The sequence below is a fragment of the Fusarium solani genome (genome assembly GCF_023522795.1).
Source record: "Fusarium solani strain SB1 chromosome Unknown bctg00000000, whole genome shotgun sequence".
In the NCBI taxonomy this organism is placed as follows: domain Eukaryota; kingdom Fungi; phylum Ascomycota; class Sordariomycetes; order Hypocreales; family Nectriaceae; genus Fusarium; species Fusarium solani.
Genome location: NW_027072157.1, coordinates 2,307,636 through 2,335,463, shown reverse-complemented (window position 1 = coordinate 2,335,463; position 27,828 = coordinate 2,307,636). Strand labels below are relative to the sequence as shown.

Here is a 27,828-nt window from a genome sequence, read left to right as displayed (position 1 = left end):
GTTTGGAGAGCCTTTGATGCGGAATGAGTGAATTTGTTTAGCAGACGACAACTCGCAATACTCCTGGGAAGTCTCTGTCTTTATATAACAATACCATAGGAGGACTGTTCTTGGATTGTCAATCTTGTGTGTCTTGTTTCACAGGTACTCACAGTTTGCAATAGACAAACACAAAGTCAGTACACATGCAGTTTCGCGTAGGGTTTGTCCAACTATCGAACCTCCACGCGGATCTTGACATCCAACCCGTCCACGCAGTAGCCCAGCTGTCTGGGCCCGTCCTTGAGTTCCACCTCTCTCTTGACCCATCGCCCTGCCTTGCCTGAGCTATCCTCCGCGGCGTGTGTGTCTATCCCCTTTCGTTCCCTCTCTTCTTCGGCTTCCTCCTCGTCGCTGCTGTCTCCCTCTTGGTCATCGAAGCCGGCCACGGGATCCCACTCGCCAGTCTCCCAGACGAGTCCCATCTTGAGGGGGGACATGTCAAAGAGTTTTCCAGCAACTCCTTTCACAGCGTAGATGTCGTATGATTTGGGAATCTGTGTGACCTTCTCTTCGCCTTTGCCCAAGTGGAAACCAACTGTAACTAACCTAGCTTCAAGAAATGCAGGGTTGACCTCTAACCGGCGGTTGATGGTTGGCTCGCCATACATCTCGCAAAGTTGAGCATAACGAGGATGATGGGCTAAAACTTCCGCCTCTGCATTCTCTGGCACGGCCGCGAGCTGTTTTCCAATCCGAGAGAGGTAAAACATCTCAGCGTTGGTCCGATCAGCAGGCGTAACCTGGCTAAAGTTGAGAGACTTGAGTGAGGCAAGACGGGCCACGGCGAACATGTGAGACTCTTCTGCGGATGAAGCCTTGGCATCGATATCGGCTGCGTCGTAGAATGGGTTGTGTCCAATCCGCAAACCTGTTAGACCTGGAAAGTGCTTGGGTAGCTGGTCCACAAACGTCCATGACTGGATGTTGTTGTAGGAAACGTCGAGATACTGAACAGAGTCGGAGAACATGGGACCTTCAGAGCCTTCTGGTGCGACGGCTGAGATGTTGTTCCCTTTGAGGTGGATGTTGCGGAGGGCCTTGAGAGCTGTGAGAGTGCTGATGTCGGCAAGTGTCGTAAACTCGTTGATTTCAAGGTTGATTGAAGTCAGAGTAGACGCAAGAGTTCCAAAGTTGACAAGAGGAAGGCTAGGAAGGTGGTTTGAACCAGCATCAAGTGCAGCCAGGATGGGACATTTGACGGCGATGTGGCAGACCTCTTCCCAACTCAGCATTGTCTCCTCAAGCGACAACTCCTTGACGCCATCAATCACACCCGTGGTTTGATTGTCCAGAACATCCTGGAAACGGTTTCCACTGGGATCGTGTTAGTGCGTTGTTTGCTGTTTGCGACAGAGCGGGAAAGGGACACACTTGATGCTCAGATGCTGAAGGTTTGGCAGCTCACGACAGATGTCGAGCACAGGGTCAAGCCGCTCAAACAAGTTGCGGCTAAGGTCAAGCTGGGTGATCTTGGGGCACGTCTTGGCTATGGCGCCCTCCTCCTCATCCTTAGCCCTTGGGGTAGCAACCTGCAGGTCCTCAAGGATGACGACGGTGAGCTCGGCCACATTGGCCTGCTTCCTCCGGATCTTCTCGAAGCCGACCTCCTCTGCACGCTTCCCGAAGAAGATGATCTCCTCGGCTGCCCTCCGGCCGTCGGGAAGGGTATACTCGGAGGCGTACTTGTGGTTGACGGCAGCCAGAAAGTGCCGCGGCGGGTCAGCAGGGCGCGAAGGCCGAACAAAGGATGCAGCGGTGGGGGACTTTGATTTGCCTGTGGCCGGGTCGTCAGTCAGCCAGAAGACAATCTAGACCGGTATCTCGTGTTACATGTAAAGTAGCGGACGCCCTTGTGGCATCCGTCGTGTTTGCCCCGGGCCGAGTCGTCCCATTCCACTCCGAGCCAGGTACCCGTGGTGCCCGCGACCTCACCGACGAACCTCACGGTGCAGAGGGCTCCATCGTAGGAGACGCGCTGCCCAATTCGGTGGGAGGATGACATGATAATGGTTATTTAGGGAGATTGATATTGGCTGTTATTGAGTGCGCGACCTGATGATGGTCATGGTTGATGGCGGCCGATCGTTGTTGCGTTGTTGAGAGGAGAGTCCGACTCAGGCAGCAGAATTTGAAGCATTATCCATGCTGTGCCAGAGAGATTTTGGGTGGCCTACAACAACAAATTGCAGCAACAGATTACAACAACACAAAAGGCAGAAATTATCGACAAATACAACTAATGTAAGTTTCCGATTGAAGCAATTTCACGGTTGCACACTTTTTTAAGAAAATGTTTGATTAAAAGAGGTATCTTTGTCGCTGGCAAACACAAAGCAAAAGCAGAGGCCCGCCTCGCTAGACAAAATCAAGACAAGCCAAGACTGTCCAAGACAATAGCGAACGGTAACACTAACACACGCTCACGATAATAATGCATCAATCACAACCGGCTCTTCTTCTCCTTCTCCTTGGCGACAACTCTAACCAGCGCCCTTCCGTTTGTCAGGCACACCTTGCCCCCTGCCACCTGAACGGTGAACCGTACCTCTTCGTACTCGCCCGTCTTCTGCCCCGTCCGCCACACGCTCGTGATGAGCTTGTCCCCGGGAATCACCGGGCTGGCAAACCTCGCCTGGAACTCCCTGAGGTTGGCCGGGTTGCTGCCGCCCAGCTCCTTCAGAATCTCGTGGCAGGCCATGTTCCACGAGTAGAGGCCGTGCATGATGGAGCCCCCAAAGCCCATGCCCGCCCCCGGCTCGGGCGTGGCGTGGAGCGGGTTGTAGTCGCCGTTGAGGCGGTACAGCAGGCCCGACTGCTTGGTTGACTGGTGCTCTAGCACCAAATCGGGCTTCTCGTCTACCGGCGGAGGGAAGCTAACCGTCGGCGGGCCCTTGGGTCCCCCCCAGTTCCCCTGCGCGACATAGAACGAGCTGGTTGTCACCCGTGAGTAGACTTCGCCGTTGCCCGCGTCCACCAAGTCCGACTGCGTCTCGACTACGCTGCCGGGGTGGCCCTTGTCGTAGACCCCAATCACCTTTGTGCGGAACTCGAATCTTTTGCCCTCGGACGACACGGGAAGCCGCTTCAGGAACTCCATCTTGCGTTGTCCGTCGACTACACGGCTTGGGTCAAAGTCTGGCACTCCGGGGATCTTGACGGCTTTCTGGGCTGCGTAAAAGTCCACCACGTCCTGTGTGTCGCCCTTGAAGACTAGAGTTGAGTAAACCATCAGTAATCTAAGTGCATACATCTGAAACCGAGGGTATTATTAGAACTCACGGAGAGCTACGGGGTATGTCGGGAAGACGGTAAAGCTGGGGTGAAGTTCCTGTAGGGCTGCTCAGCAACCTGTCCATGTCGCCTTGAGATTGGAATTGTCAACTCACATAGAGGAACTGAAGCTCATCATCGGTACAGCCAACTGTGTTGGCAAAGAGCAAGACATCTCGTCTCAACCACGAGACTCTCTGAGGAGGATATTGATAACCAACGCCTGGTCCAGACATGATGTATGTATGTATGTTAACTGAAGAGAAGCAACAAGAGGAATGTGTCTGAGCATCTCCCTCCTTTCTCAACGGCCGGAAGGGCCTCGCCTTTTGTCCTACCCCGTCCCAGCGCCCCAAAGGGCTGAACTCGTAAAAAAGCAGCCCATCTCTTGGCAGCGATTCCGGCCTGTGTAATTACACTGGTACGATGGATGCCTCATGGCTTGGTCGCTCGGAGCCGAGGCTCACGGAGCTGTGGAGCACAGCATGACCTTCATTATCAATGGGCGTCAGCCAAGAAAGAGCTCTTTTACGAGCTGCCCTATCCCTTAGGCGACAGCTGCAGCCGCCAGATGCACAGCCAAAAGTCCCTCGCCAACCTCAAAGACAGAGTGTCAAGATGGGATGTGTGCCCAGAACCGGAGACGGAGACGGAGACGGAGGAGAGACAACAACTGATTATCTAGATAATCGCTAACTAAAATAAAAGTGCAACCGAGCGCAACCCACCCTTGCTGCCACCTGCTCTCTTCTGACACATCTCCACCCACCTACCTTATTCTTGCCAGCTCCCCAACGTTAGCTTATCAAAACTCGCCACTAACATCAACACTAGCCAAGCGCCCAGCAACAGAAGCAGCATCGCTCAACCATGTCTTCCTCATCAGCTGAGTGCCAGCACCGCTGTGCCCAGCTCATTTCTTTTGGCATGCTTCTCCAGGACCTCTCTACCCGCACCAACCTTCTCCAGCAGGACCGCCCCTCGTCGGCAGGCCGCCCACAAGCTACCTCGGCTCAACAACCCAAACCTGATGCTTCGTTAGACCAGCCTGGGCAACTCCCCGATAGGACCCTTTGACTCAGCTCAGCCAAACTAGTCAGGGGTCCTCCCGCTTAAAACAGGGGCGAGTGTTCCGGTGTCCGGTGAGCCCTATCCCACTTCATGTCCGACCTCACTCTACAAGTCACAAGACTGACAGGGTGTACTCAAAGAGATCAATTGATGGCTAGCTACATATACGGCATCAGTGCTAGCTGCTGTCGTTTCAAAAACTGTACAAAAGAGTGTAGATCGTCAAATGTTGATGCTCAGCAATGGATAGTTGCGGCATTCTGGTATCGGTTCGCTCAAAATCAATTGGCTCCGCCAACTCTTCCCTTGGCTCTGTCACATTCCTCCAGAAATCGATAGATCCCTTCAAGACCCTCGTAGTCTTCCGAAGGTCCCGCCATGGAGCTAGCCGGAGGTGACATGGTCTCGTATCCCTCGGTCTCAGTCAACCAGGGGTTGTCAGCCATCTCATCCATAAAGGCTTCTCGAACAAAGTCATCGTCGTCCAGGGAAGACACTTGTTCAAAGTCGTAACCCTCCACAGATCGGACCGACATAGTCGGTGACATTGCTGACTTGGTGATGTCGGGAGCAAAGGGAAACTTGAGGGCCATCGGGACGCCAACTTCAGTGTCAAAGTTGGGGTCCTGACCAACAACTCCACGCTGAACCCCAATGTCATCGCATAGTCGCTCAATGGTTTCAGCGTCGACCCCAGGGAATCGGACTCGCAAAGTGTTGTGCTTCTCTAAAAGAACCGGAAGGTCACCTAAAATTGCAAGTCTGCGGAGATCCGCAAATATCGCGGTGAGGTCCTGCAATGCTCGGCCAAAATCAGCAGACAGAACATCGAGGAAACCCTCAGTGTTGAGGGAAGCGCCGGCGATGGCGGCCTCGGCCTTGAAACCGGAGGTCTCAGACGCAAAAGGGATGGCGGCAGCGAGAGGGCTGAGAGCCGTGACGGTGGGGCTGAGCTGGAAGTCGACAAAGGCGCCGGGAGCGGTGTGAGCGATGGAGGAGAACTTTCGCATCGCTTCATCCTCCACGGGTGACACGGCGCGGTACTGACGGTCACCGCGGGATCCGAGGCCGTCGTATCGGAGCTTCTGCCCAGAGAGGAAGAAGGCCCTCATAGCCTGCGAGACATTCTGCACAACCTGGGCCGGAGCGGCCGGGGTATGCGAGAAGTACCGAGCTCCGCCTCCGAGACTGTACCCGCCGGCGGTCCGGGGCATAGCACCTCCGGTCAAGTTCGGACGGAGCGTGCTGGCGAAAGGGGCTCGGCCGGAGAACTGTCCAACACGGCGAGAGGTGTTGGAGACCGGGAGCTGTGATCGGTCGAACCGGGCGGCCTTGGGCTCGGAGCTAACAAATCTCCTAACCACACGGTTGATATTCTGAGCAGCGGAGCTCGAGAACCATCGGGTATGGCGCTTCTGCTGCCGGAGGACAGCGACGGGGTGAATTGGCTGGCGGGCGACTCTGGCGGTCTTGAGTGTAAGATGGTGGAACTCGGACTGTAGCGGCCGCGTCATAAGAACGAGTTTGGTCCGAACCACGTTTGTGGTCTTGGCCACGGCGACTCGGAGGAGCCGCCGGGCCATGGGACCCAACAGCGCCTCTAAGGACGCCATCTTGAGGTTTTGTATCGTTTCCGATCCAACTTGGGGTTGGAGAGTGAGATGTAGAGGGGGGAGGCGAGGCATCCAGCTCGGGAGTTGGGGGGCCCTTTATGCGGCGATAAGATTCGCCACAATCCAGATAACGGAGGATCTCGGCAGCACCGCCACACAGCTGCCGTGGCAGAGATTGCGGGGCACTCTAGACCTAGAGTAGCCTAGCGTACCCGCTCGGTCAGCACCCATATCTTCGCGCTCCAAGAAATTTTTTGATTCTTCTTCTTCTTTAAAACTTCATCCTTCAAGGTCTGGTTTGCGCTCGCGACACGAGTGTGTCGTCGACCCTGCGTGACCATGATCTTCAATTGCCTCTAGGTAAGACCTCTCTCCTCTCCCCCGCGACCTGGACCTTTCTATGATGATTACTTTATACGAACAATCCAAATCATACCAAAACCATGGTGATTAGCAATCTCTAGAATTACACTGAGAAAGCTTTGGATCCCAGCAATGAGGACACCTTGTCAGGAGCTTTTACTGACAGGCTGCAGTTTGTTCAGTTTTTCTTCGGCTCTTTCCCTCGCGTTGCGCGTCCGTCTGACGCGCTCGTTTCTTCTATGATCAAAAGGTTGGTTCTCTTCTACACTTTTGGTCCCTCCCCTCTCCGTGTGATGAACAAAACGACACCAGGGATTCCTCATTCTTAATATACTATGTGGATACTGTTGTATTAGTTTCAGCCTTGTCTGACTGGAGATCACTACGCATCATTGCATTGCTGCCTGTCTGTGTTGACGCAATTGCTAACTCGCGTTGTCAATAGGTAATGCAATCTGTCTCTTCTCTCCCGAGCCTCGCCACTATATGATGAAGATTTGAACGAACGGGCGGACATAACGAGTACTGCTGCCTCCCGCCCTAGAAAAACAAGGACGTACAAATCCTTGTGGCGGGTGTGTGGTGGGACCTCTTGTTGACACTTCGTCACCTGATCGTGGCTCTTTTGGAATTGGATTCTTGTCTCAATGTCTGGCTGAGGAACCCGGCGGCTGACTGTTGAGGATCCAGGTACCTAGAAAAAGAATTCTCTTCTTCTGCTCCATCTCTTTGTATGATGAGTTGTTTTAAAGTATTCACACTGTTTGACTCGCAACCTTCGGGCTTGTCGGGATATGAACACAATATCAACATCTGATTCCATTGGTACGCATCTGCCTCTTCCCATCTTGGAGGCCTGTCACTAACTTGCGTAGATTTTTTACACTTGCACCAAACCATGAACATATGAAGCGACGCTTTACTGACAAGCTCGTCGTAGGTAACTTGCGATGTTGTTGTACTTGTGCTCCGTCCATCACATTATGGTAAGACACCTCTCTTCGTCCTTCCCCTCCCCCTACCTTATGATGACTTCTTACTATCTATTGTTCTATCCCTGAGTTCATCATGATGAACAATCAATTCACCTTGGAGAACTGATCTGGTTTCCATCTCTCCGCTTTCATCTTACAATCAGCATGGGACATGGCTGACCAACATTGACAGGTACATGATATATGATTCATGAAGAGTAGATGAATAAAACAGGAATACCCAATTCATACCTTTTAGTGATTCATTTTGGCATTCGTGTCGGCGTGACGTGCTATGTATCCAAGTCTAAATAACCTGCCTCCCAAGTGTAATACCCATCACAAACACCACAACACCCATCGTGGTTGTCTGCGTTGCCCTGTTCAACCACTGGCGGGTGGTCTGGTCATCACCACTAGTGCTTGACTTGCAGCTTCGCGTTCATGCCCACGATGCATCGGATGAGATCCCAGTCATCGTTGGCGCCCACCCAGTCTGTCACAACAATACCAGTGCTGGCAGAACCAATCTTGAGCTTCTTGGGACCCATGCCATCCTCACCGTGGCGTATGCACAGATACTCAATCACGGATGGGTTGACCTTTTGAGCAATGCGCTCCGGCCAGCACGTGGCATTGAAAAAGTTGCTCGCGCTCAGGAAGTTGACAAAGAACGGCGGGATGGCGGCGCCCTCCTTGTGGCCAGTCATTCCGCTGATGAAAAAGTTTTGCTCAGCGGCACGTTCGAGCTGGCGGCGCGTGTAGTCAATCTTCTTTTCGATGTTGTCGCTCTCGGTGATCTCGTAAAAGTCTTGGACGCGGATGAAACCACCGCCACACTTGCCGTCCTCGCAGTTATCAGGCCAAGCAGCCGCATCGATGCCCCAACCTCGGCCGTCCCAGCACGACTTCTTCATTTCGTTGTCTAGGTTAAATCGGCGGACGATAACGATCCGTCCACGTGCGCGGCCGAGAGTGGGAAGCTTGGGCTCGGTCCACCAACGGTTCTGCTTCTTATCGACATAGCTGGCCTTGAGGTACTTTCCGAGCTGTTCGTCGGTTGCCTTTCCAGTGCCCTCCCGCTTGATGCTCATCAGGATAGTCTCACTGGGGTTCTCGTCAAGAAACTTGTAGATGTCCTCAAGCATGTCCTTGAAGTGCTTCGTTCCAGTCAGGGAGATGGGGAACACGCTATGAACGAGAGCAAGTTCATCATTGTCGGGATTCGCGGAGACACGGATGTCAAGGAAACGAACGCCATTGCGCAGCTGCTCTGGAACGCCAACGGCCTGACATCGAACCGAGGGGAGGGCGGTGTGGCAGGTAGGCGAGTTGTGAGTGCCTGGAATGGAGAGCAGCGGGAGCGGCCATTCATCGTGAAGCTCCTTCATCCAACTGTTGAGACGGGCGGAGGAAAAGATGGCAAGAAAGGCTCCATTCGAAGTGTAGACAACTGTCAGGTCGTGCTTACCGCCATCGAGCTTCTTCATCACAGAAGACTTCTTGGACGGACTCGGAATGTCGACCTCGTACTTGTGGTCCTCATATTTGAAGGTAAGGCGAACGACCTCTTTGTGCTTATCGGCGGATCGAATGTTGGTGTCTTTGGTCTTGAAGGGTTCGATCTTCACAGACGCCTTTTCCTTGTGGATCGCATCGCCTTTGGCATGGGTTTGGCGGGAGCTGAAGTCGGTGGCATTGATGAAGCCAGTGACTTTGCTGGTCACGTTTGAGAGGATGTTTCCCGTCGAGACACGTTCGCCCTCGAAGCGTTCCACCTCGACAAGCTCAATTGGGTTGATGGTGAGATTTCGAATGTTAAGATTCGCCATATTTGCTATTGTCGCAGGATAAATCGTAGTTGAGACGGAGGGCGCGAAGACTCAAGGGGGCTAACGACGGCCAGGCCGAGAAGAAGTTGAGGAGATCGACAATCGGCAAAGAAGTTGATCTCCCAATGTTGAGGTGAGCTCAGGAGTAAGGGCAGGCTGGGAGGAGGGGCAGGGGCAGAAAGCGGCTCCTGGCGCAGGGACGAGGGTCAAAACCATGGATGAGGTGGGGAGCTGCCCAAGCAGAGATCAGCGCGCGGGGTCAATTGGACATTCGAAGCTCAGGGCGGGGACAGCGTGGCAGGGCAAAGCGGCCAAGACGTGGCGAGAGGTGCAGAAGCAGCTGAAAAACGACCCGAGAGGGCTGAGGCTTCTGCTCTCCCCCACCAGTCCGTCCGTAGCAATTGTACTGTATGGCATCCATGTCCGTGGATGTCGGCGCTAGGGTGACCAAAGAACCCTGCATCCAGCCAGCAGTATCCCACGGTTCCAGCACGCGCCCTCGACCGAAAGGGAGCCTCGAGGTGCTCCTTCCTAAGTGTACCAAGAGGTAGACGGCCACCTGGCAGATTTGGGTTCTTCAACGGTGTCAATGACGTGCTCAGGTCGAGCAGGTGGAGGATGAGAGGGGGATTGCCAGATCCATGATCAATGCAGGTACCGTAAAAGCTCCAATAAAACCCGAGTATTCAAGGGCAAGTCCCGTTGAGTAAGTTCCTGTCATGTATTGAAGGTTCTCGAAAGTGGCATCCCACCAACATGGAACCAGCCCCGATGGACTGGACTGGCTTGGGCTGGCTGATCCCGATCCTCTGAACTGGGATCGCGATGGAGGAACCGAGGGACAGGACGGCCGTGCGCTTCTGGGGGAGACCCGGGAGCTACCATTCCATTGGTAGGAGACGGGCGCAGAATAAGGGGTGTGGTGATGTTTGACTGTGCGAGGAGGAAGGAAACGCAGACGCCATAGCGTAGTAGGCGCGATGACGGCGGGTATGGCGTTGAGGAGCACCCAGTTATTGACCGAGATACGACTGAGGGCGCTAAGCGAAAAGGCTAATTCTTTGAGATATGGCACGAATAGAATAGGGAGAATCTGGAAAAGGCCAATATTAGCAACGGTTCCAAAAGAAGTGCAAGGGGGGACAGTACTGGAAAGACATGGTGAGTGGTCCAAGGTTGGAGATCGTAGTATGGAGAATGGCGACACTCGAATTTGCAACCTTGAAATTTGCGACGTTTTGTAGATGTAGAAGAGAAGAAAAAAGTTGTTTCATTCGTCAATTCATCATAGTTTGATTCCTGCCTCGTCTGTAAACGACTCGTTTCCTGTCCGATGGATGCCCCTTCCTCCCTTCCTTGTGCCACATGCCAGCCTCCAAGCTGCACTTGCCTAAACTCCAAAAGTCACCAGTTCTGGGTCATCCCGGCTCCCATCTTCATCCCCAACCCCAAATGCCAACCATCACAAGGCCCAATTTTCTTGTATCTTGCTCGCTCCAACTTTGGTATCAAAGCCCAAAGACTCAATCCAAAACGCTCTCGGAATTGACCACGCTCCGTAACAGATCCAGAAACGATTTTTTTTGCCTGAAGAGAATAAGGAAATAATGAAAAACACGTTGCATCATCCCTCCCCAATTAATCGCCAGAGGAGTGGCGGATAGGATGGGCGAGTGGGATGAAGAGTGTGAGTGTCGTCTTCGACACCCAGAGAAAGGAATTCCAAGCTCTAAAGGTAGTGAAACTACCATATCCAAGACACAGTACCTTTGCTCACTCGCTGGCTCGGCGTCGCTTTGCAGCTGATGCCTCCTCCTCATCTTCTTCTCGGGGTCGTCGGAGTGGTGCTTCAGCTCGGCGTCGAAGAAGCTCGCCGACGACCTCACGGCTACCGACAACATTGCCAGTGCCTTCAACGACAATACCAGCATCAACCTCGATCTTGAGAGGCCGAGGGCAACCTGACTCGTCGATCATGGGGATTCCGCATCTCCCAGAGCTACCCTCGTTCAAAGCCTGAACAACAGCTCTAGAGATGGCATTGGCTTGCTCCGCAGGTGTTGCCGTCAGGCACACAATGTTGTTGCTGCGTGATATGTTGACTGCAGTGTTGATTCGCAGGCAGATGGGTGAGCTATCTTCGGAAACCTCATCTTGATCATCGGCCACAGCACCAGGGTGAAGGGTAGCATAAGGGGCTTGCTGCTGCTGGGACTGGATGTTGTGGATCATGCTGGCAAGCCCTTGTCGTGCCTGGATAGCACGGGCTGTAAGAGCAGTGAGGTCGGGTACTCTTCGAGGAGTGTATGCGGGAGGAGGGGAGTTGTCCTTGGGAACGGTGGTCTGAGAGTCCTGGGGCTGAGTGGTGTTGTTTGGGGCATCCATGATGTTGGAAAAGGTGTTGATGTGAAAGGGGGAGATGGAGATGGGGTTGGAGTTTGTGACTTTAATATCTGGGGTGAGACAGAGATATATGTGAATCACTGTCAAGAGATGGTGTCAAGGGTGGAGGGGTGAGTGTGTTCCTGAATCAGATGTGACAGGATTGTGACGACAGCGAGGTCATATATAGAAGTTTTTCAACGATGTGATCGCCGTTGATTCCAACGGGTAACAAGGAGTGGACCTGGACACAATAGGAAAGGATAGATGGGGTAGTAATGGTCGAGAGCTTTGCGCCACCCACAGTGGGCTTGTCTCTGGCGCGTAAGGTACGTGGTGGTGGAGGAAAGGAGGCGATTCTAGATGTAGCTAGAGAACAAGAAAGGTTCAAGTTTAGGGCGGGAAGGATATCTACATATAGACCCGGAGGTGAAGAAGCAGGAAAAGAGAAAAGGGGAAGCTATCCCCACGTCGAGCGTGGGTAGTCAATACAAGACAATACTACCCACCCAGGTGCGGAGATGGGTAGTCAATACCTGATTCACTTATTGATTGTGCATCCGTGGAGCCGCCATGGGCATTCTCTTTTTTTCACAATCAGCAACAAACAGGGATCTGAAAAAGAAAAACAGTAGTCTACCCGTCCGGGTGTGTGTATGTGTGTGGGCGTGGGTGCGTTTGTCTTGCTGCCGCCATGACATGCATGGACCTTGCAAGCCATCATTTCCCGGCTGGGCTGGCCGGGGAGTGGTGGATGGGATACCGCGACCACAATGGGCAAAGAAGAATGACCGTAGATGGACAAGTCAATGAGGCGAATGAATCGATTTAGACACACCTTGGTCTCGACAGGTTGCTCAATCAGGCTCGGCACGCCCGCTGTGCTGGGGCGTGACTGAGTCGTCAACACACTATGGATGGATGGTTGCCCACGCCATGGCATGGACTTCTGGGTCGGCCGAGTTTAACGGGTCGGCGCTTGCTGCGGCAAGGACGGACTTTAGACTTGCTCTTGTGAGCATCTCTCGCTGCTCTACCATGTATCCTGCTCGCCTCAGGGTACAAGCACTCCCCCTCCACCACGCGGCTTGAAACCAACGCGAGGGCCACCCATTGAATACCATCTCCGTGGAATGGGATGAGCTCTAGTACCGGATAGGGCAAGGTTAGTCGCAGGCGAAAAGCACCACAAGTAGCATTGTGATTTTCTGTGGATCAGCTATTCATGCCACGGCGTTTGCAGGGCAGCCGGGCAGCCGGGCAGGCAGCCGGCTCATTGAATTCGTCTTTTGGGCGTTCCGTCTTTGTTGGGTGCCTGAGTGCTACCTATTCAAACTGCCGGCCGCAGTCTCCACTGCAATGTTCCTTCAATGAGGCGAAACAGCGAGGGTTCTGGCTGGAGACATTGGATCAAAGCATACAACGTCCCGTGCATTAGTGTCGTCATCTCTCGCGTGCATCGTCGGGACGCCGTCATATAGCCTTTGATAAACGGATGGGAGGTAGGCAAGGGGTTCGGAGAATCAACAAGAGCCAAATCACGCACGCCAAGGCAGACGAGGACTCGTCCAAAGCAGAAAGGATCTATCAGAAAAGGGAAAGAAAAGAGGGTGATCATCACTTTCCACGCTGTGATCAGCATTGTCACCAATCTGAGACAGGAGTGACTCATTCCCGGCAGGAATAACGTGTGCCTTTGCCTTGGCTGGGGTGGAGGGATGCCTCAAGTCTATTGTCTAAACGGACCGGCGAGACGTCGGCGGGTGTGGGTTGCGGACACGGAAGGAGGAGCAGGGCGTGGTTGGCAGGTGGGAAGGTGGGGCGCGGCTTGACGGGGCTTGACGGGGCTTGCAGCTTCCTATTGTCCCCACGGCGCGCTTGCTATTGTTGTCCGACAGCCCCTGCCAGCCCGCAGTCCCGACCGGCCGGGCTGAATAGGCGCACGGGCACCTGCCGTCTATTGAGCTTCAGATTAGGTTTAGCGCCCGCGCCCCGGACCCGCTTTCACGGGGCGCTCGAGTGAGCCTGCCGCAACCATCTCACCTCTTGCTCTTGGAAACCTCGACTCTCACTCTCCATCTCCATCTCCCTCCCTCACACTCCTCCCACTTCCCGAGCCAAGGAAGAAAAGGACTTCCACCAACACAGTGTCACGGCTCCATCTTCAGGCCGCAGCTGAAGGACAGCGCACACCTATTTTCCCTCTGTCCTCTCCGTGCGGGGGCGTCGGCCAACTACATGACTTCACGACAAACACATGAACGAGAGCGACGCCATCTGCCTCCTTGGTCACCCGCGTCACCCGTTGGCGCAACAGCTCACGCTTCGTCACACCCTCTGCGGCCTCTCCCCCTTCCCTCTCCAGCCAAGCCACTCGTCACGTATGCCACGGCGGACAACTTCGCCTGTTGTTGACACACGAATGAATATCACTCCACCAAGGAAGGGCCCAAGATGCAAGTGCACATGGCGCCCTCGCCCAGCCCTTGGGTGGTGTGCGGCTTCACCTCTGGCATCCGTCCCCTCCTACAGATCCAAGCCAAGCGACCTCCCGGCCGCACCGACTGCCAAACCATCTCCTCGGTTCTGTTGTTTGTCCAAGCTAGGACCGTCCTTGGTCCCCATTTCGCCCCCTTTTTCGCCTTTTTCACCTCCTCTGCCTACATTGCCCAGTTTTCGGATACCAGCGCAGTGACTACGCTATAATGGCGTGCCGGGATGATCCTCTGCTCATCCGGTCTGTTGGGTTTGGGTGGACAAAGCCAGGTGGTGGCCAGTGCTACCGTGAATTACTCCGAACCTCGCTCACGGTCGTGATAGTGTACTGTTCAGAAGAGAGAACAGACCAACAGTGTCTGACAACTCAGAAGTTGAGTAGCTTGGCCAGCTAAGCATCGTCATTTTTCACTTCATCTCCATCCGACGGGCATCGGATGGGGTAATAACACGGGTATTTCGCATTCAGCCCACACACAAAAGTTTAGAAACCTGGGGCCTTGTCCTACATCCTTACATAGGCTTTCGTCAGCAAGTGCCGATGCCTGTTTGGAGATTGGCTGTCCATCTGCGGCTGGCCTTGATGGCTTGACTCTTGTTTCAAGCAGAGGGTACCCACCTCCATGATGAGACTTCCTTGGTATCGCTGCTACGTCTTGTCCTATTCATCTCACACCAGGTTCACTATCTATGTGTTTCATCCTACCCTGTTGGGTAGCTTTGGTACACGCCCCCCCTCTTCACAAGTTGTTGGGAGAAATGCACAATGGAGATTTCTGACGAGAAGATGGATCACACGGGAACAGCCTTGAGAAGAACAACAATCAGCTGGACGCAGCGGCTGGCGTCATGAGCTGAATCAACTTTCAGAAGAGGGAGCAGCCAGAGTGAACTCCCCAAATCAGACGACCAAGGGGCTTCTCGCCCGGGAATGTGCGCTGATAATTATCCCATGGTTCCTATTCGCTTAGCTATCCTCTCACAGTTTTAAGTTGTGGCTGTTCTCCATCATCCCAAACTACTACGTAGTAGGTTAGGGATAGCCTACTGACAGCATCGATCCTGCCCACCGGCTCAGGTGGCAGACCATGTCGAAGCCTGCTCCCAGGTATACCAATAGTCCAAAGCGGTCCGCAAGCGCCAACCGCACCCTCGGTTACCAGGTCAAGAGTGCTCCTTCTGGTTCTCGCTATGAACCCCTGGCTTGCTCTCCGGCATGAGCTGATACCCATGGATTTCGTGGGTTATTTGGTTCTGACACATAGTTCTCTTAAGGTATGATGCTATGCTGACCTTTACGACCTTTGACAAGTTCACGCTGTCGGTTCAACTTGTGAAATTCCGGATCATGCCTCTACCTCCCTTGTCTATGCACCTCGTGCCAGCCCTACCACCTATGGCCTTTGAGAGCTACCAAGGAAACAGCTCTATGCCAAGGCGCCGGCGTTGTCTTGGGTGCAACCAGGATGGACGACTGGGAAAGGCTCTCCGATTCTCCGGCTGAGTGGGCTGCAGAAGGGACTCTGCGGGTGTGGCACTCACCGACCTCGCACCCAACCTACACAACGCCTTAACGTTTGTTCATCCTCGTGGTATACGGGGCCGCAACTGTACGGACGACAACTTCCCGTCCCCCGAAAACGCGGCCACGGGCTCTATTACCGGCACTTGATCCTACGCTCGCAACCCTCCATGGATGCAACTCGATCATCCTAGGACAAGAACTAGTCCCTCTTTAGGAAGGGAGGAAGCATCGTTCTTTGTGCCGCGTGGATGCCAATGTGTATTGATGCCTGAATACATAGATCGGTCACGGAGAAATGCGTAATATGACGGAAGGAAAGATTTGCTTCCCATTAGCGCAAGCAGCTAAGAAGGTGGTTATTGAGAGCAATTTTTGACTCAGAGAACTCACAAACTGCCTTGCCAGCTTGTTTTCTTGACTCGAACACAGGAAGTACGCCCATGATATGATACCAGCCTTTGTCTCACTAGATCATCAACGGCAGGACGAAACGCAGGGTCATGAGACAGAACTTGAGAGATAGGCTATTACGACGTTGAACATGACATCGAACACCATGCGGCAGACCAGACTCCTGCATGAGATAAGTTCCGAAACTGGCGCCCTCACCTCCATCCACCAAGTGCTGGAACAGCTCGCTTAACGAACCTTTGGCACAAGTGGTCCAGAACGAACGGCAGTGACATGGCAGATCATTACTGGATCCTATCCGAGTAGGCTTCTCTCTATGGGCGAGCGTTTATTCGCTTGCGCAAAGACGCGGCTGGGCCTCATCGACAGCCTCACATGATTCACCTCCTCAAGCAGACTTCCCTAGTCTCGGCCAGATTCTCTTGGCCTTTTTTGTCGCTCCAACGCATGGCTATCTTCTCTCAAACTCGATAACCGTTCGATTCTTCCCGCTCGCTCGCTCGCTGCTCAAGATGAAAACGGACAGACAATAACCGTCAAACGTGATCAAGATGGGGTCGAAGAGTCCAGACCCGGCGGCATGCCATCCGGAATAGGATGTGACGAACTGGACAATTCCTCACAGTAAAAACCGCTTGAAGGCTCCAGGAAGACAATGGCTGTATCTCTCATCTTCATCTTGATTCGCCTGTTTGGATCCAGGGGCAATTCCACTTTCCCCATAGCCCGCCATGAGGCTACTTTATGCTCAGAGTTTCTCGTCTCCCCGTTTCTGGTGTCCTGTATGCCGCCTCCCTGAGCCACGCCGAACCACGGCCCGTCTGTGGCTAGTAACTCCGAGGAATTCTGGCGTTGAGCATCAAGCTTGACTGGAGCTCAAGGGTCCCGCTCCCTTGCTTGAGTGAGACATGCTGGTCATCAGGGGGTAAACTTGTGCGGCAGAGAGTCAATATAGACGGACCCTGTGCCGGGAGTAATGTGATGGAATACCGAAGGGTCACGGGCGACTTTCAAAGGTGACATGCCGGCCTCCGGGCTCCGCTCTGCCGAACTGGCCTCGCGCTTCGCGTTTCATCTCGAATGTTAATATTTGACAAGAGACAAAGATCTCTTTCTTCTACTTGGCGTTATCCAACCATCCATCTATGGCCTGTCCTTGTATTGTCCTATCTAGCTTGGACCAGGATTGGCCATCACAAGCGAGTCCTTGTTAGTTGTTACACAACGCAGGGAGCTATGGAGATGAATATGACATCACATTTGAACCATTGCCAAAGTCAAAAAAGCAGAACTGTTGCTGCCTATCCGGATGCTTCCGTCCTGACAAAGGGTCCAGAGGCCTTCTAGAACTCAACCTTGAGAGGTATTTGTAACGCCAACTGCCGAGTCCGGCCATCTTGAAGTTGCCGTAGAGGGGGTCGAATAACGGTGTGCCGACTATGTGATAACGGTTTGAATTGCCGGTCATGTATGTGTGAGAAGTGAGACGTCCCCGAACGGGTTCCCGTGAGGTTCCCGTGTGTAAGATTGCCGGCGGCATCAACACAGCCGGGTATCAGTCAGACAGATAGCAGCAAGGTTCATCATGTCCGTTTGTGGCCATGAGCCTCATGACAATGATTATCGCTCCGTTGTCGGCCGTCGTTGACATCACATGTTCGATTTGCTTCACATGGAACTTCACAAGGATCAAGACAATCAAGAATGACCGTGAACTTGGTTTCTTTCATTTCATGGTTCTGGCTGCCATCTACTACCGCAGCCACAGGACGCATCTAATTGTCGCCCTATCTTTTCATGCCTAACCCAAGATCGAGAATGTCAATCCATCCACCGCCATATCTCAGCTCTCGCCCGCTTACTGCAAAAGCTCGGCTAGAGATCCAGGAAAGAAAAGATGTTGAAGTTCTTTTGTTTCCCCGTCAAGCGCCACGTTCATAAGTATGTGTCGTGTCTCTTTTTGTCATCCCCTTGTCGTCAGGGTATCGTCGTAATGCAAGTCTTTGACTTTTTGCTTCGCCTCACAAATGCAGGTTTGCCCTAAAATGTCTTTGTTGAAAGACGCCCACTCCATGCCTGGTATATCGCGAAAGAAATTTCCCGCAGCCGTGGAACCAAAATAATGGTTTTTTTGGAAAAACAGAACAAAACAGAAGCCGGAAACCGCCCGCCCTCCCTTCCGGTGGGAGATACAAAGGTTTCGTTGAGAACCGTACGCCGCCTTGAGTTGCCAAATCAAATGGACTGATTAAACATCTAGGATGAATATATGCAGAGAGCTGTTGAATACTCTCTTTCCTTCACGAAACTTCGCGAGGTAGATGGCTTAGAACTTGAGCTCCTTGGGCTGCTCCCAGCTGAAGCTCTGGTTGGTACCGAAGTGACCGTTCTTGGCCGTCTGGAGGTAGATGGGCTGGTCCAGGTTGAGCTCCCGGACGATGACACCAGGTCGGAGGTCGAAGTTGTCCCGGATGATCTGGACAAGCTCCTCAGAGGTCTTCTCGGAGGTGCCGTAGGAGTCGACGTAGATGGAGAGGGGCTCAGCGACACCAATGGCGTAAGAGAGCTGGACAAGGGCACGTCGGCAGAGGCCAGCGTTGACCAGAGACTTGGCGATCCATCGGCCAACGTAGGCGGCAGATCGGTCGACCTTGGAGAAGTCCTTGCCGGAGAAGGCACCACCACCGTGGGCACCCCAGCCACCGTAGGTGTCGACAATGATCTTGCGGCCGGTCAGACCAGCATCACCCTGGGGACCACCAATAATGAAGAGGCCAGAGGGTTGAATCTGAAAAAGACTTGTTAATATCAAATGGCTCACTGACTAGGGGTGATCAAGAACTCACGTGGTAGATGGTGTTGTCATCAAGGTACTTGGCGGGGATGACCTGCTTGATGATCTTCTCCTTGATCTCCTTTCGGAGAGCCTCGGTGGTGATATCGGGAGAGTGCTGGGCAGAGACGACGACGGTGTGGACGCGCTGGGGAACGACAGCGCCGTTGTCGTGGCGGTACTCGATGGTGACCTGGGTCTTGGTGTCGGGTCGGAGCCAGGGGAGGGAGCCGTCGCGGCGGGCAGCGGACATGGCAGCGTTGAGCTTGTGGGCGAAGAGGAGGGTCAGGGGGAAGAGCTCAGGGGTCTCGTCGGTGGCATAGCCGAACATGATACCCTGGTCACCGGCACCGAGCTTCTCAAGGGCCTCATCGTAGTGAAGACCCTGGGCGATATCGGGGGACTGCTGCTCAATGGCGACGAGCAGGTTGCAGGTCTTGTAGTCGAAGCCCTTCTCGGAGTCATCGTAGCCGATGTCCTTGATGGCCTCACGGACGACCTTCTGGTAGTCGAGCTTGGCCTTGGTGGTGATCTCGCCAAAGACCATGATCATGCCGGTCTTGGTGGCAGTCTCGCAAGCAACCTTGGAGAGGGGGTCCTCCCGCAGGCAGGCATCGAGAATGGCGTCCGAAACCTGATCAGCGATCTTGTCGGGGTGGCCCTCGCCGACAGACTCGGACTGGATGAATGTTAGCAGCGGGGTCGAGGAGGGGAACAATTGATGCATGAAGCCTCGGTTTAAGACCGTGGTGGGAATGCCGATGAAGGCCGGGCTCGGGGTCGCAATCTCGGGGGTGGGCGAGACGAGGAGGGACCTACTGTGAAGAGGAAAGATCCCTCGTTGTAGTGCTTCCAGCTGGAAAGCTCGGCGTGGACGCCGTTGGTGCCGTTGGTAGCAGACATTATGTGAGATGAAAGGGAGAGGAGGATGAGAGGTGACGGAAAAGCTGTGCCGCGCGGGGAAGTCTAACTGTGATGACCGGGAGAACGGAGTCACTGGAGACAGATTGTTAGATATACATCGATAATGAAGCAATTGGGACGAAGACGTACCACGGAGAGTAGACGCTGGAGAGCCGAGGGAGGATTGAAGAAGTGGAAGAGGATGTAGAAGGAAGAGAAGAAAAAAGAATCGAGCGGGAGGTGAAGGAAAGAAAAGGCGGGAGGGAGGGGGATGTGCGAATACGTCGAGCAAGTGGGGGGTGGGAATTTGGATCGAGTCGGGCACTTTTGGACTCAGGCAGCTTATGTCACTTTGCACGGGAATCAAGGGGCAGTGAGACCTTGACGTCGTGCGAATGAGTCGAATCAATTGACGAGCTACTATGTACATATCTGGCCCCTACCTACGCAGAGCAATGCCTAATGCTACATGCGAGGGGCTGGTTCAATGGATTGGCTTGGCTTGGCTTTCTTGTTGGAGCAGGGGACGAGAGGCGGGGATGTCGAAAGAAAAAAAAAAGTTGTTGACCGGCCGTCGGTCGCGGCAGTTTGTTGATCTACAGGGCCAGATATTAAGAGAGTACATGCGTCCACTATGGAGAGCTAGCGTGGAGACCATGTACACATGCTATCGGCAGCGGTAGCCGTCATGGAGGGGTAGCAGAACAAACTTGGAGGGGGAGGTTCTTGATTGTCTCGGACGCCGAAATTTGCAGCAGAATTGCGCCATCGACTTGCCGCCCGCCGTTCCTTGAACCCAGCCCAACGAGAGGGCACGGAACGCCTTCTATCCCCGCTAAAGTACGCTGGGTTCCTGGGACTGATAGAACCTCAATGACTGGCTGCCCCCGGGGGCACATGGGCTGCCGTGCCGAACCAGTCGGCCTCGATTCCTCCTCCATGACCACCCTGGCCAGTACCCTGACCGCCTTCCATACACGTGCGCCGACGTCCGAAGAGCGCAATCGGGCGGAGAAGCACGAGGGAGGTTAATCAAGATGAGCCATGGACATGGACATGGACGGGGACGTGGAGCCATCATGATGGCCGTTTAGCCTGGGCATGATGGGGCGGGGCAGACACTGAAAGTCAGCGAGGGACCGGAGAGTAAAAAAAAAATTGCCCGCCATAATGCCCGGGACAGGGTGCGAAAAAAAAAATCTATCCCAGCTCTTTTTTTCACACAACCCCACCTTGCCCGACGACGTCAAAGTTTGACCACCTTCACTCCCGTCGTCGTCACCGTCAACTGGCATTACTGTATTCTGTGTAGCACTCGCTGACGCCCAACCGAGCCGGGAACTGCCTGTAGCCACTACCTAGACCTTGCGCCTCTGCACGTCCTTGACACAGTCCCCGGTCTCGCTTTCATCCAAGGACTGGACCCTTATCAGGCGGGGCAGCTTAGATAGCTCGGGGTACCCAACGGGGAAGCTAGAGGTGATCGCAGAAGCTCCCCTGTCGACTTGACAAAAACACCAACCCCCCATCATCAACAATCCCCGACTTCATTCAATATGAGCAAGTTCGGCGCCATGGTCATGGGCCCCGCGGGCGCGGGAAAGGTACGTTGGGCGCGAAACGAAACCCTTTCTTCTCCCTGTTGTCATCATCATCATCAGCCTTGACTCACTCGAGTCTTGCATCATCATGCCCGATATGCGGTCTTCAATTGCGTGCTTGCCATTCCCCCAACGTCCCCTGGCTAACCGGCTGTCGCCTGCAGTCCACCTTTTGCGCCGCCCTCATCACTCATCTCCAGCTCAACCGCCGGTCCGCCTTTTATGTCAACCTCGACCCTGCTGCCGAGACGTTTGAGCATCAGCCCGACCTTGACATCAAGGAGCTCATATCCCTCAAGGATGCCATGGAGGAGGTCGGCCTGGGGCCCAATGGCGGCCTCATCTACTGCTTCGAGTTCCTCATGGAGAATCTCGACTGGCTGACCGAGGCTCTCGACTCTCTAACTGAGGAATATCTAATCATCTTCGACATGCCAGGCCAGATCGAGCTCTACACACATGTCCCCATCTTACCTGCATTGGTCAAGTTTCTGTCGCAGCCTGGCGCCCTCGATATCCGCATGGCCGCCGTCTACCTCCTCGAGGCTACCTTTGTCGTTGACCGCGCCAAGTTCTTCTCCGGTACGCTCAGCGCCATGAGTGCTATGCTGATGCTTGAGGTGCCTCACATCAACCTTCTATCCAAGATGGACCTCGTCAAGGGTCAGGTCAAGAAGAAGGATCTAAAGCGCTTCCTCACTCCTGACGTGGCCCTCCTTGATGACGACCCCATCGAGCGTACGCGTCGCATCACAGAGGGACCCGAAGGCGAGGACGATACCTCAAGGCCGCCAGATGAGAAGGATCAAGTCATGAAGGGCGCCAGCTTCCGCCGTCTAAACCGTGCCGTGGCCGGTTTGATCGAGAGCTTCAGCATGATCAACTATCTCAAGCTGGACGTGACCAACGAGGACAGTGTAGCAGCTATTCTGAGTTTTATTGACGACTGTATTCAGTTCCACGAGGCCCAGGATCCCAAGGAACCGAACGACGAGGAGTTTGAGGATCAGGATTAACAGACAGATAGTGACTACGAGGAAAAAAGGGCACATTCAGGGACATGGGATATCAAAGTTTGCATGGGATCTTGATAGTATTGCATAGCGCTGGCGTTATTTGCGTCGTTTAGTACGAGACCGAACTGAATAAAGGCATGGTCGTCCATGGTCTCAACTCTCGCCGAGACAATCCGGCTTTCCGTCTCTTTCTGCCAAAATATAGGTAATTATGTAGGTAGTCTCCTTCGTGTGCATATCTTTCGTGCGTCGTTCCGAGTTTTCCTATCGTGCGTCCTTCTCAGGGTATCCAAATAGTTGTTGCTGTTCTCGGCAGGACGCAATCATCGCTGGTGGTTTGGTTTGGTTGTTGCTGTGGCCCGGTCATAAAAAATCATTCCTTGTCGCATCATCATCTCGACCTCGCTCCCGATTTCGTTCCGCCCGAACCCGCCATGCCCTGCTGGGCCTCGTACTTGTTGTACTCCTCCAGCCAGACGTCCTTGATAACCGCCAGGTATCCCGCCACCTTTCCTCCCGCGATGGCCATGTCCTTGGCGCTCTCAAAGACGCCACGCTCCCACACCCAGGCGGCGATGGCGAAGAGGATGGCCCAGGTCGCGATTCGCATGGCCAGCCGCGTCCACCACATGAGCAGGCGACGGACCCAGTTGAGGATGATGAGAAAGGTGGCGAGGACGAGAAGGGAGGCGATGACGCCGACAAGACCCTGGTTCTCGGCCATGGCCGTCATGAGGCGGTCGAAGAGTGGCTCGATGATGGGGGCCGCTGTATCGAGGAGGTTCTGCGCCTGAACGAGGACGTTGCGCAGGAGGATCTGGATGGGCGCTCGCGGGTGGAGGACGTGTTTGTTGATCGAGTCGACAAGATCCGGCGGCAGGAGCGCCGAGAGGAGACTGGTTGCCAGCGTCGGCGATTCCATGGCTGCGACGACGACAACGCCTTTTCGCGATGTCTTCTTGTTTTGGTCTTTTATGCAGCCGGAGTAGACCAGCGCCGTTGTAGATGGGCGGGACAAAGCTAGTATCCCTGGGGTTTTGGAGAAGGTTTGGTAGGATTTGATGCGTGGCTTTTTATTAGCGGTGTAGCGGTGCAGGGTAACTTCCGCCTTCTTGGCCAGGTGAATGGTGAAAGGCAGCGCACCATCACGTCAACGGGATCGGAGAAAATAATGGTGACATTGAATGCTAAAGTAAATAGGCAGTTCTTTCTATATAAGCTATCTGCTCGTGTGAATGTATATACCCGATCGTGATGGACGGGAAGATGCATTCGCTCTTTACCGCTTGACATGTGACAAACCGACCCTGGCTAACACAGAATTCATCGACCAACCTGTAGCCGCTCACCCAGTGAAGGGAAGCGAGACTAGGGTTGCTTGTGTGGTAGGTATAATTACACATTCAATTCGATATAAGGCACGAGCATGTAGTTTGGTATACTATTAAGTTTATATACTCCTTGGCACGCCTTTGGACATGGTCACTCTCTGGTACAAAAAGAAACAAGATGCCCAGATCAAACAAAGAAAAAGAAAAGGTGCCAAAATCAGCAAAAAAAGAATTTGTAGGAGATGAGGGACAAGGGATTTGAACCCTTAACCTTCAGGAAATTCCAGTGTACTGGAATCTGACTAATGAGGGAATTAGAATGTTGAATTTTGAGTTGATGACTTGTAATGACTTACCGCGCTACCGTTGCGCCAGCCCCCCGTTAGTGAACGTATCGGTCCTTAATAACATACAAGAGCCATCCTAGGAGCGACGCATTTCTCTCCGCTTGAGAAGACATGGTCGATCCTTGACAATAGATAGACTACAAGACAGCAGCTCTGTTATCGTTAACCCGTTTCGGATTTAATAACTAGGTAGTAGGCGGCCTGTTGTGTGCGTCGTGCGAACAACTGCTATTGTTTAAGTCGGTGACTGATGAAAGGTACCTCATGCTCGAGATCTCTGTGTTTGCGCAACACCATTAACGTTGCTGGGGCTTGGCTGCTCTTTGTCCCAACCCAAACCCGCCCTCTAGCAGCTAGAATAACCGGTGCTGATGAGAACTTACCAACAATACATCAATTGACTCGACAAACAGTGGATTCCCCCCTCTGGCGGATAATTAATTGTCACCGTCACCACACACAAACAACGACAAAGCACAACTGCATGCAACAACTCAAGTAAAGATGATTCGCTAGACTGAAGGGTATCGAACGCGAACCTGATCTAATCCAAGACAGCTCTCAACTCCGTTTGCTCCAAACTAGAGCACCATATGTAGGTTGTCCGCCATGCAAAGCGCCGACCCAGACCTACACCAAAGCCACCCCCCCATCTAACCTTGTCCATCCCAAGTTTGAGGCCGTATCCCTACATCAACAATCCTCTAGCCCTTCTAGTATGCGCCGTGCTGCATCAATCCTCCTCCGGTACATTCGAGCCTCTGAGCTGGCCCTTGATGCTTCCGTCAATCCTAGGACGCATTTGCCGAGGCTGGCCACGAGCCTTTCTACCAGGATCCCATCTTCCTTTGCCAGCCCCTGTACTGCAGAAGACCTTCCGCTGCTCTGCCCACTGCCCGTGCCCCCCAAATTAGTTGCTCCGTTCATAAGCGTCTCCGAGATTTGCTTCAGTTCTGGATCCGGAGACCCGCCAGGGGTACTGTCCGTCGGCGTCAAGACCCCGGTAGTAGCCTTGGACTTGTTGACAAGAGGGAAGCTCCTATTGGTCCCTGTCGACTCGAACGATGAAACAGACGGTCGATGATTAGACGAAGCGACTACACTATTAGTCGGTCGGTGAACCACCGTGTTGCGTCGACCATGAGGTTGATGGAAGTCAACAGAGTTATTCCTGGAGCTGTGGGTGCTATTGTGCGGAAACTGGAAGCCCCCGAACGTGGTACGCTTGGAAGTAGGAGGTCCATCCGAGTCTTCAGGCGTTTCCAGAATAGTCTCAGTCGTATCGTCAATTGTCGAAGTGCGGCTTGCGCGTCCCTCGGTTGCCGTCGCAAAGGTATCGAATGAAGATATCGTGTCGATGCTTGTCCTTCGGTCAAGGTCAGGCAAAGGACCCCGTGTGGTCTCCACCGAATCTTCTGAGCTCACGCTGCCCCAGCTCCCTCGTCGTCCTAGTCGCTGCTGGCTGATGGTCCCCATTGCTGAGTGAAGAAAGAAGTGCTCATAATCGAATGCATCCTCGCGATCCTCGTGCGAGACAGGGTGCTGCAAGGTATCGTGGTATAGGGATTCGCCGCTCTCGCTCTCATAGTCCACAAACTCGCCCTCTTCGTCCTCTTGTTCGCCTTGAGGATAGTTTTGTAGATCGCCTTCCACATCCTCGTCCACATTGTCCGGCACGTTATCCGGCGCACTATCCGGCACATTGTCCTGCGGACTGTATTGCAGATCGGGCTGTACTTCCTCATCCTCTTCTGCTCGTACTTCCTCCAGGTTGCCTTCCCAGTCCTCGCCCTTATTATCGACCTCATCAACGCCATTCGACTTTGGCTCGTCCTTGAAGACACGTTCAGGATCTGGTACAGGCGTCGTTCTTTCCTCAACTTGCGCTTCCTCAAGATTAGCTTCGGGAGTGTCCTCATATTTGACACTTGGCGCCTTTTCTTCCGGTTTGTTGACTTCTTCTACCTCCTGATTAGGCGTGTCCTTGGCATCCGCGTCGTTGTTAGCCGGATCAGTGTTCCAAGGAGCCTGCCAGGGCACTGTCTCAGGTCCAGCACCCTTGACCCTCCGAGGCTCAAGGAATCCTTGGTCCCACCTCGCGTGAGTAAATGGGCTGGGTGTCCGGAGGCTCTGTAGACTGCGGCGTTTTAGACTATCGGCTCGTGCTTGTTCTTTCAGACTCGAGATTTTGCCTCTCAGATCCTTCATCTGATCTTTCAAGTCGCGAACTTGCGCAACTGACGCTGATCGGGTTATATCCTTGTCAACAAATGAGCCGAACGTTGGGCTTTGCATGTTGAAACTTTGAACGCTTTCCCGATGCCTGTTGCCATTGAAACCATCTTCATCCTCGCTCGGGGCTTCCAGTGTCGTATCCAGAGCATATAGAGGAGTTTTGTACGTTGAACCGCCATATCCCCCCAGTGCATCAGCGCTTCTGGACGAAGTCAAAGGTTGGCGGTAGCCTCCTGCAGCTCCCAAGGCACTAGCAGATCGCTGAGGGTATCCAGAGCCGCCAAAGTCGTCTTGTAAACTGATGTCACTTTGCATTCTCGAGTGACCCATTCCTAAAGGATCGGTGGAGTCTTGGAGGGATGTCGCAGGTCGGACGATCGGCGGAGATGGCGTTGAGCCGTCAGACATGGGAGAGTAGTAAAGCGAGCTTCTCGCTCTCGATAGGTTTCCTTCCATTGTCTATAATATCATTAGCACAGCCTCCTAATCTCCAAGGCGCAGACCCTACTGTTAATCTTTGCTTCGCGTTGGCTAGGATCTGCTCTGCTCTATCACTAAGAGAGCTGGTGGAATACCGCTCCTCGCCGACCGCCTGTGTACGGGGAACACGAGCGGTCCTGGGCTCCGGCGCAGGGGTTCCCTCGACATATGAGGAAGCCATGCTCTCCTCATCGTCGCCCTGGAAATTAATATCGTCAACACTGACGGAATCGTCAAAGTCGGCAAAGGGGGCACCGTGGCCTTGAGATGTGACTGTGGAGTTGGATTCGAGCGATGACCTTCTTTCGCGCGACAAGATTTGCGACCTCGTCTTGATGCGCGACACGCCCATTGTGGACGAAGGTGGCATAGTCATGGTAGGGTCATCGTCGGACAGGTGTGATGAAGGGCGGCGCTGTCCCCTTCCAACAACGCTCTCAACCTCGGTCACCTCGCCGATATCCGACAGCATAGTTCCATTTCCGTAGATGATAGGTGTTGAGGGGGTCATGTTCATGGGCCCGGCGACAAAGGGGTTTTGCGATGGAGGGAGGTGATAGCGCATGTCGTTTGTTCGGCCATTGTTCCACATCAAAATGGGAGACTGGGAGCGATCATCGAGGGACTCATCGCAATCGTAATCGGGCAAGATCATATCGGGGTTCGTCAGAGTAGGCGATCCAGGCACCGGCCCGTAATTCAGGGACGAGCCAGAGCCTGATTTTCCATGGCGGACATCGCGACCGTGAGCTTGCATGGCCTGCGTTGCCATTGTGGTTCGACGTTATATCTCGAATAAGGGGCTGGACCAGATAACTCCTTTGTTGAATGTTTTGATCGGTGAGAGTTTTATCTCTGTAGGCGCGTCGATCAAGCCGTCGGGAGGGATTCAGGACACGGTGCCAAGTCAGAACTGGACAGCCGGCCTCAAGTCGGCGACGCACGCAGGTTGACTTGCAGAAGGCTTTGTTCTCTTTTTGCTTGTCGGCAGCTGGGCGCTTCCGTGATTCGATAGTATTGGAGGTGTTGTCTTGGGTGACGTCCGGTTAGTCGATAGATGGCACCGTGGCGCAAAAGCTAGAAGCGGCGGCGGGTGGAAGTCA

The 27,828-nt window shown here is 53.7% G+C and overlaps 10 protein-coding genes across 10 annotated transcripts; 2 read left to right on the top strand and 8 right to left on the bottom strand.

Annotated features, from left to right (window-relative positions):
• Positions 1-212: 212 nt before the first annotated feature.
• On the bottom strand, positions 213-2,044 carry MRS44_000730 (uncharacterized protein; the record flags this gene model as incomplete). The annotated part of the gene is made up of 3 exons (XM_046267484.2): positions 213-1,356; positions 1,414-1,816; positions 1,873-2,044. 3 exons carry the CDS (start codon positions 2,042-2,044, stop codon positions 213-215), a joined length of 1,719 nt encoding a protein of 572 aa, XP_046138624.2.
• Positions 2,045-2,482: 438 nt separating this feature from the next.
• Positions 2,483-3,548, bottom strand: MRS44_000729 (uncharacterized protein; the record flags this gene model as incomplete). Its single annotated transcript, XM_046283832.2, has 3 exons — positions 2,483-3,252; positions 3,322-3,370; positions 3,429-3,548. 3 exons carry the CDS (start codon positions 3,546-3,548, stop codon positions 2,483-2,485), a joined length of 939 nt encoding a protein of 312 aa, XP_046138623.1.
• A 1,116-nt stretch (positions 3,549-4,664) lies between these two features.
• MRS44_000728 (uncharacterized protein) lies at positions 4,665-5,996 on the bottom strand (the record flags this gene model as incomplete). The annotated part of the gene is made up of 1 exon (XM_046273445.1): positions 4,665-5,996. The coding sequence occupies one exon, from the start codon at positions 5,994-5,996 to the stop codon at positions 4,665-4,667; it is 1,332 nt and encodes a 443-aa protein (XP_046138622.1).
• Positions 5,997-7,749: 1,753 nt separating this feature from the next.
• MRS44_000727 (uncharacterized protein) lies at positions 7,750-9,165 on the bottom strand (the record flags this gene model as incomplete). The annotated part of the gene is made up of 1 exon (XM_046274975.2): positions 7,750-9,165. One exon carries the CDS (start codon positions 9,163-9,165, stop codon positions 7,750-7,752), a length of 1,416 nt encoding a protein of 471 aa, XP_046138621.2.
• A 1,773-nt stretch (positions 9,166-10,938) lies between these two features.
• Positions 10,939-11,550, bottom strand: MRS44_000726 (uncharacterized protein; the record flags this gene model as incomplete). Its single annotated transcript, XM_046274974.2, has 1 exon — positions 10,939-11,550. The coding sequence occupies one exon, from the start codon at positions 11,548-11,550 to the stop codon at positions 10,939-10,941; it is 612 nt and encodes a 203-aa protein (XP_046138620.1).
• Positions 11,551-14,001: 2,451 nt separating this feature from the next.
• Positions 14,002-14,253, top strand: MRS44_000725 (uncharacterized protein; the record flags this gene model as incomplete). The annotated part of the gene is made up of 1 exon (XM_065624169.1): positions 14,002-14,253. The coding sequence occupies one exon, from the start codon at positions 14,002-14,004 to the stop codon at positions 14,251-14,253; it is 252 nt and encodes an 83-aa protein (XP_065479881.1).
• Positions 14,254-18,305: 4,052 nt separating this feature from the next.
• Positions 18,306-19,715, bottom strand: MRS44_000724 (uncharacterized protein; the record flags this gene model as incomplete). The annotated part of the gene is made up of 3 exons (XM_046270508.2): positions 18,306-18,767; positions 18,826-19,491; positions 19,632-19,715. 3 exons carry the CDS (start codon positions 19,713-19,715, stop codon positions 18,306-18,308), a joined length of 1,212 nt encoding a protein of 403 aa, XP_046138619.2.
• Positions 19,716-21,271: 1,556 nt separating this feature from the next.
• MRS44_000723 (uncharacterized protein) lies at positions 21,272-22,332 on the top strand (the record flags this gene model as incomplete). The annotated part of the gene is made up of 2 exons (XM_046267481.2): positions 21,272-21,319; positions 21,481-22,332. 2 exons carry the CDS (start codon positions 21,272-21,274, stop codon positions 22,330-22,332), a joined length of 900 nt encoding a protein of 299 aa, XP_046138618.1.
• A 391-nt stretch (positions 22,333-22,723) lies between these two features.
• On the bottom strand, positions 22,724-23,254 carry MRS44_000722 (uncharacterized protein; the record flags this gene model as incomplete). The annotated part of the gene is made up of 1 exon (XM_046267482.2): positions 22,724-23,254. One exon carries the CDS (start codon positions 23,252-23,254, stop codon positions 22,724-22,726), a length of 531 nt encoding a protein of 176 aa, XP_046138617.2.
• A 1,449-nt stretch (positions 23,255-24,703) lies between these two features.
• On the bottom strand, positions 24,704-27,497 carry MRS44_000721 (uncharacterized protein; the record flags this gene model as incomplete). The annotated part of the gene is made up of 2 exons (XM_046267480.2): positions 24,704-26,704; positions 26,754-27,497. 2 exons carry the CDS (start codon positions 27,495-27,497, stop codon positions 24,704-24,706), a joined length of 2,745 nt encoding a protein of 914 aa, XP_046138616.2.
• Between the last annotated feature and the right edge of the window lie 331 nt (positions 27,498-27,828).